At 42.0% G+C, this 8,351-nt stretch overlaps 1 protein-coding gene and 1 long non-coding RNA gene across 2 annotated transcripts in view; one reads left to right on the plus strand and one right to left on the minus strand.

The window, feature by feature from the left end:
* Positions 1–1,866: 1,866 nt before the first annotated feature.
* Positions 1,867–8,351, plus strand: part of LOC116693788 (REST corepressor 3) — a 6,995-nt gene continuing 510 nt past the window's right edge. Inside the window, exons 1-2 of the mRNA XM_032523022.1 lie at positions 1,867–1,992; positions 5,020–5,623. Of these exons, the coding sequence (XP_032378913.1) occupies positions 5,026–5,623 (598 nt within the window). The 5' untranslated portion in view covers positions 1,867–1,992; positions 5,020–5,025. The remainder of the gene's footprint in view (positions 1,993–5,019; positions 5,624–8,351) is intronic.
* LOC116693813 (uncharacterized) lies at positions 5,339–5,749 on the minus strand. Its single transcript, XR_004332996.1, has 3 exons — positions 5,683–5,749; positions 5,536–5,605; positions 5,339–5,455 (listed from the first exon to the last, which is right to left on the minus strand). It is a non-coding gene; the product is annotated as an uncharacterized LOC116693813 (long non-coding RNA).

Consider the following 8,351-nt stretch of genomic DNA (forward strand, 5'->3'; position numbering starts at 1 on the left):
GCCTTGAACAGGATAAACAGGCTCAACAAATAGTTGTTGTTGTTGGCAGAGATGCCATGGATATCTTTCAGATGACACCTGAGGAGGAATGCTACGTGAGAGGGGACAAAACAAACACGCTCCAGGGTTGATCTAATACGAGGCTCTAGACCAATCAGGTGGATATCCTCCAAAATTACAGTCAGCCATTTTGTAATTAGATTTTTACTGTTATTAATTATGAATGTTCATCATATTAAGTTTTACCAAGGTATTTCTTTTCACTCTATTTTTACCCAATTGAGTTTTAGTTTGCTGTTATTTTGTATTCTATTGTTATTTTGATATTTCTGACCTCCAGCACACGTATGTGTTGTGTTATATGGTGTGTGAGTGTGTGTGTGTGTGTGTGTGTGGGGGGGGGGGGTAGTACCCCTGTTACTGCCGTGCATGTAGACACACTGACTGTCCTCCTTTAGGATCTAGTGGCTTGGGGGTAGAATTCAATTCACTTTTATTTATAATGTCCTATCATAACAGGAGTTGCCTCAGGACACTTTAGGTCTAGACCACATGCTATAATTTACAAAGACCCAACAACTTCCCCCAAGAGAAAGTGTTTCAATCAGAAGAGACACGTTTGCAGATATGCAAATAAACATAACCTATTATACATGTATAAACATTTCTCTGTCTTTTTCTAGGGTACAAGCGGCCGAAATGGGTGTCCTCAGGAGGGGGGGGGTGGGGGTGCTGTGTCTCCCTTGAGATCGGTGAGAAGCTCAGTCCTCCAAGAGACTCGATTAGAGCCGCTGCTCCTTCACATCGAAAGGAGCCAGTTGAGGTGGTTCGGGGATCTGGTGAGGATACCTCCTGGGGGGTCCCTAGGAGGTGGTACAGGCACGTCCCGCTGGGAGGAGGCCTCGAGAAGACCCAGGACTAGTGGAGGGACGTCCAGCTGGGAGGAGGCCTCGGGAAAACCCAGGACTAGGTGAGGGACGTCCAGCTGGAAGGGAGCCTCGGGAAGACCCAGACTAGGGTGGAGGGACGTCTAGCTGGGAGGAGGCCTCGGGGAAAACCCCGGACTAGGTGGAGGGACGTCCAGCTGGAAGGGGCTCGGTGAAACCCAGGACAGTGGAGTGCGTCTAGCTGGGAGGAGGCCGCTCGGAAAACCCAGGACAGGTGGAGGGACGTCCCGCTGGAAGGGAGGCCTCGGGGAAGACAACCAGGACTAGGTGGAGGGACGTCTCGCTGGAGGAGCCTCGGGAGACCCACTAGTTGGAGGCATCCGCGGGAGGAGGCCGCGGAAGACCCAGGACTAGGTGGAGGGACATCCAGCTGGGAGGGAGGCCTCGGAAGACCCAGGACTAGGGGGAGGACGCTCAGCTGGGAGGAGGCCTCGGGAAGACCCAGGACTAGGTGGAGGGACCTATGCTGGGAGGCCCTCGGGGAACACCAGGACTAGGTGGAGGGACGTCCAGCTGGGAGGAGGTCTCGGGGGAAGACCCAGGACTAGGTGAGGGTACGTCCAGGTCGGAGGAGCCTCGTGGGAATACCCAGGACTATGTGGAGTAATTAGATCTCCAACCTGGCCTGGGAACGCCTCGGGATCCCCCAGTCGTTGCTGGTTGATGTGGCTCGGGAAAGGGAATTCTGGGGTCCCCTGCTCGAGCTGCTGCCCCCGAGACCTGATACCGGATAAGCGGACGAAGATGTCAGTCTGTCTGTCTGTCTGTCTGTCTGTCTGTCTGTCTGTCTCTCAGTCTGTCTGTCGCCCACTTGCATAGCTTTGGCGTTTCCAGTAATCTTCTCAGTAAACGATGCAGAGCGTTTACCGGTAGATGTACGTTGAGGTATTCGATGAAGCACACCCACATCTTCTGGCCAGTGGGCATGGTTTTGGCAATACGCCAAACATGGATGATAAGAACACAGATGCATTATTCTTGTCTCTGACTTGTCTCTGACTTGCACACTTGGATTCAGGACACTTGGACAGGCAGCGGCCAACAGGTAAAGAAGTCTTTTAAGGATTTTAATAATTTTAAACTGAACTCTGCTTCTTTCTGAGATCTTACATTATCTCTGCTGTCCTCAGAAACTCTCTAAATGTTTCATGGGGTAAAAAATACTGTCCACTTTTAATCGTTGTTACAGTTAATAACTTTATCAGATAATCCATGTGGTTTTTAAATGTATTTTGCTTAAGAATAAAGAGTTTGCTCTAGACATAAAGGAACATTTAGTAGTATAGGTTAGTGGTATAGAAGTACAGGTATACTTAGTCTGTCATTAGTCTGTCAAGCGGCCATATCAACATTTAAACTGGTTTTACTTGAATTATTAAGATTCCTTTTCATGTAATTCGATGTCATTGCAAGTGATGGTGGGCAAAATCCACATAATCTTCATTCTGTGCACAAATACGTTCCAAAGTTAATCTGAAGGCCTTTTTTAAACAAAGTTTACAATCTCTTTAAAACCTAATTCACTCTCTGTGTTTTCTTGTTGAGCTGCGGTGGAGCGACAGCAACACGAAGAGTGTAATAGGCAGTAAAAGACGTTTGAGCGGATGAATGTATCCTCTTGATGTGTCTAGTTAAAAAAATGGGAACCTTTCGTTAATCCTTGTTTGTCTGAAACGGTGTTTGTCAAACCTTTTCAGATCGTGGCGCTTACCCAATAAATAACAAACTCATACGACAAACTGCTGACATATCTCCAAAAACAACAACCGTAGATTACCATTACAGCCACATTACATTTTAATGAGTACTCTTCATTGATTCTCTAGTGGGGAATTACAATTTACACTCTGTTTTTATTACACACAGGCCTGAAATACATACACACACACACACACACATGCACACACACACACACACACACACACAGGTCCTATACATGCACTGATGGAGTGAGTGGGCTGCGACTGAATATGACGTCCGACAACACGGAGACAAAACAGCCGATTCAAATAATAACGTTTGAATTTTCGTAACAGTTCATTTAATATTGGATTTCAAAATTAAAAAAATATATATATTTTATCAAATCTACTCTCTGGGAAATAGTTATCTAAAACATTTAAAAATACTCAAACCTGGAGTCAAAAGGGTTTAAGAGGACAGCTTTGATACGTGTACATATTACATAATATATTCTGATGTTACACACAAAATGTGTTAAAAACCTCAGAGTCACAATCAGCTTTAACGGACAATTAAGTGTGAACATATACAAGCTAGGGTGTAATTTCCCATGGGGACAGCGGGGACATGTCCCCCACACTTTGTTTTTTGCTCTAATGGTGTATACACATAAAACTAATAGAGTTGGAGGTAATTCATATTTGCTCTTGATCACTTAAAACTCAGGCCGCTCTTTCACAAAAGATAAAAGATTTCTGTCATTTCCCAGAACTGAGTGAATCATTTCTTAGAAATCTCCGAGACCGGTTGTCCCTGAATGCACCTGACTTGACTTATTGAATGTACAAAGATAAGAGGAAACCAGACAAAGTACATTCACTCAAGTACTGTACTTTAAATACATATTTGAGGTAGTTATTCTTTACTTGACTGCATACAGATCCTATTCTACTTTATTTATCCTCATACGTATTTCAGAAGGAGGTTTTGTGCTTATTAAGTTTATAATTTATGATGCATTGTGAGAAGAAAACAACCCAACAGTATAATGTGCAATGTGCACATTATAAATATTCAATGATTTTGGGTTGGTTGAAGCAGCCAACATAAAAACAGGTATTGCATGATTAAGTTAATTGCTCTGAGCAATCACAACTGCAGCTTAAAGTCAGGCTGAGTAACGCTGTGAAACAAGCTGTTTGGTATGAAAAAAATGCAAATACATATCTGTGGTTAAATCAACAGAAACACAAGGCACAAAAACAACTTTGCGTTCAATCTAAAATGCACCTTAGGAATTCAAGATTGATGAAATATATGTATTATATATATATCTTTATCTCACTTATTTTTAAAATTTGGCGGCAAAAATGAGTCAGTTGAACCCTCGTGTTGTCTTCCCGTCAAAATTGAAAATTAACAATTTTGTTGACGCTTTTTATCGATGTTTTTTACTTTTTCTTACGTTTTTGTCCCTTTTTTTCAACACTTTTGACACTTTTTTTTAATGTTTGTCACTTCTTTTGACTTTTTCAACACTACATGACAATAACGTATTAACTTTAGTTTTACAGTTACTTTTGGAATTTATGGTCAATAAACCTCAATTATAGGAAATTATCCCAAATGTTTGAGTTAGAAAAGCAGAAATTAGGAATTATTTAGACTAAAATTAAAGGAATGGATGTTGATGATAATCACAGACTGGAATATGTCAACTTTCTTTCTCCAAATGCTATAAAATTGAATAAGACGCCCCAAAATTAATGAAAGTAGAGATTTGTACTTGTCAAAGAGCGTTGGGTGGAATCAATCATGTTATTTTGGGGAATTGTAAAGAACATTGATATACGACGAGTCAATTTGACCCGAGGACAACATGAGGGTTAAATAACCCAGCCGGCCCAGGTGCAAAACATCAGGTTAGATTTTTAATTCCCTAATTCTCTTCAGTTTAGGTCAGATTAATTTGTGCAACTTTCCATTTCAGTTGAGTTCAGTCAAGTCTCACATTGCCGGCTCCACCGCCACAGCACCGTGTAATGAGGTCTGGCTACTAGTGACGGCCAAATGAAGCTTTGTGAACCAGTGTCTTTATTTTCTGAGCCCACAAGATGGCGCTCTTGGTTTTAAGAGAAAGGCCTAAGGCGTTTCAATTCAGTGTATTCTCAACCTGTTGTTGAACAAAGAGCGCCATCTAGTGGGCTCAGAAAATAAAGACACTGGTTCACCAAGCTTCATTTGGCCGTCACTACCTGCTACACTAGACAGATGCTTCCATCTGTCTAGTTCTGTCTAGTTCTGTCTAGTTCTGGACCAACTTCCATTGGTCCAGAAGTTCAGTCTGGTTCCCTTTCAACCCCAGCTGACTGCGTCTCTGTCTCCACAGCTAAACATGGATCTGATCCGGAGAGCCACGGGCCCGTACACATCCGTTGAAGACTCGGTCTTGAACCTGTGTTTCACGATCTTCCGCACTATTGAGAACGTGAAGGTCAGCAGGGAGCGCTGCAACGAAATCTCAGACAGAGTCAGATCTCTGGAGAGACTGGTTCTCACCATCAAACAAAAAGGGGCGGGTGAAAATTCTGCCATGGTGACGGCCACTCTGAGGGAGCTCTGCGTCACCCTGGACTCTGTCGCGAACGAAATGGAGAAACTATCCAAGACCAGTGCTATCAAGAACGCCATGAAGTCCAAAAGCCAAGAAGACAAGTTCTGGAAGATGAACAGAACTCTCACTGATGTCCTACATGTCCTGTCGGGGACTGTAAACATCGAGCAGGGCAACGCGTTGTACAAAACCCCTGCTCCACCCGCCAACCCTGTGGCCCCAGCTCCCATGAATAACCCCAGCCCCACGGCCCCTGTGGCCATGTATAACCCCCCAGCTCCCATAAACAACCCCAGTCCCATGGCCCCCACAAACATGTGTTACCCCCCAGCTCCCATGAATAACCCCAGCCCCATGGCCCCTGTGTCCATGTATAACCCCCAGCTCCCATAATAACCCCGCCCCGTGGCCTCCACGGCCCCTGTGGCCATGTTATACCCCCCAGTGACCATGTATAACCCCCAAGCTCCCATGAATAACCCAGCCCCGTGGCCTCCACAGCCCTGCGGCCATGTATAACCCCCCCAGCTCCCCATGTATGACCCCCCAGCTCCCATGTATACCCAACCCCCCCGCTCCCATGTAGAACCCCACCGCTCCCATGTATACCCCCCCAGCTCCCATGACACCCCAGCCCCATGCCCACTGTGACCATGTTAACCCCCACAGTGACCATGTATAACCCCCCAGCTCCCATGACACCCAGCCCATGTATACCCCCAGCTCCCATGAATACCCCCAGCCCCATGTATAACCCCCAGTGACCGTATTACTCCAACCCCTGCCCCACGGTGACCATGTACAACCCCCAGTGCACATGCCTAGCCAAAGGCCACTGTTCATAGGCCCTATGAAACGATGAAGATGAAACATAAAAGTAGACCCCCCCCCCCCCCCAAACAAAAAAGAACGCGTCCTGCAATGGGCAATTCCAGTGTGAAACTTAATTTTAGACATCAATTACATATATATCTGCTATTTTATTAATTTATTACACTACTGTTGTCAGGCCGAGACCATGATTAACTCAGAAAGTGACAAATGACCTCGTAACCCTTTGCTCTCGGACTTTGAGACTCGCTGTTCAGAAATGGGAATTTTCTCTCACCGTTTAGATATAAAGTACATGGGGATCAGGTTATATGCAAATACCTTATAAACTTAGAGGGTTAACAGTGTAAGTGTATTTCATTTTAAAGGGTTAATCAATTGTAAAATACTCCGGTATGGTGATGGCAACTTGCAAATCTGTTGATTCATGTTCCTGGGAAGAAATTTCATTACTAACTCTGAGTATAAAAGAGAAGAACCTGCATGTTAACATGAATGTTTTTCTGTTTGTTATCAATATATTTACATTATAATCATTGTATAATTTCCATGTGATGCACTGTATTACCTGTGCTATGTAAACCAGGGACAAACTCTAGTTATTTTCACATATCCAAAAGAGTGAAGGATTTAAAGCACTTTAATTGCTTTTGTGTTTTTAAAATGCAAATTCACATTGTCATTTAAATAAATCAAAGGTGATAACTCATGAGTTGTATGTGTGTAAAACAATAAGTTGTTTTTAAAATATGTTACAGAGAACTTAATGATTAAAGGAGCGATCAGTAACTTCAATACTTGTGTGGAGATTCAGTTTTGACCTCAGCTATATATATATGTACATATGATAAAATATGCTTAAAATGTAAGTTTACTTCCAACAATAACTTTGTCTTTGCTGATTAAAAACTAATTTTCCTGTTTCAATGGTCTATAGGCTAATCATATCATCATATTCTTTTCTTACAGATTATTGACTACAGGAAACTTTTTGTTTTATACAAACTGATCAGAAAAGACCCAGATTTCTTGAGACTTGTAGTTCCATCTTGTGGTGATTAGACTGAACAACACAGCAGGTATTATTGATTATGAACATATATATTACACTCTGCATTACAACACTTTATCAAAACCATGTTTATGCATGCATTTGGAAGATCATTTTCTTTCTTAACTCCACGTATAAAAAAGAAAAACCTGCATGTTTACTTGGCCGTCTGTTAAGCACTTTTTTGTTTTTTTTGCTATCTCTGCTACACACATACAGGTACTTTAAACACAGGTACTTTAAACACATATACAGGTACTTTAAACACAGTACTTTAAACACATATACAGGTACTTTAAACACAGGTACTTTAAACACATATACAGGTACTTGTAAACAACAGTGTGTACTTTAAACACATATACAGGTACTTTAAACAACACACATATAGGTACTTTAATTAAAAACATATACAGACAACATGTTTCAAATTATTCAGAAAAACATTGTGGCCTCCATGTTTTCACACACAGCTGATGCTCTACATCTAACAGTTGGTGGCAGTCATGCAACAAGTGTTGTTATGCCAAATGCCATATAACAGAAGAAGAAGACACGCATCCCAACCATGTACCGCTGGAATTAGGAAAAACACAAGAGTATGGCTGCAGCCTGGAGCGTCCCATGTCATCCGTCCCGTCTCATGCGGTTCATCGTCCATGCGAGGGCGGTCCAACGGTAAATCCAAGGGTCAAAAATGCAAAATCGCGAATAATTTAAAAAAAAGAATTCCGTTAACGGCAATCACAAATGACTAAATATGTTTTTTGTTTTTTACAAAACATTCTATAAGATAAATGCAGACTATCTACTGAATGATAAAACACTTAAAATATGATTCGTCTATAAAATAAATGCAGATAGGCAAACTGAAAAAATCCTTCTGCCATTCCGAGTTTCTACTTTTCAAAATAAAAGCTCGCATCTGGAATAAAATACTAATATCTCTCTTACTTTTCAAAGTAAAAGCTCACGTCAACTATCATGCTAATGAATCAAATATTTTGTGTGTTTTAATATTTAAAAATATACGTCGTCTCTAAAATAATGCAGATGATAGGCAAACTAAAAAATCCTTCTATAACTGCAACTTTGATCCAAGTTGGCAGTTATAGAAAAATTCTCTCCCACAGAGTTCAAGCATTTGGTTTTGTTTTTAAAAATAGGCCTCAACACAAAATACAATAGAACCGCTGCGGAAGTGGAAGAAAAATTCAATTTTTGT

Source organism: Etheostoma spectabile, chromosome 8 (assembly GCF_008692095.1).
Source record: "Etheostoma spectabile isolate EspeVRDwgs_2016 chromosome 8, UIUC_Espe_1.0, whole genome shotgun sequence".
Taxonomy (NCBI): Eukaryota; Metazoa; Chordata; class Actinopteri; order Perciformes; family Percidae; genus Etheostoma; species Etheostoma spectabile.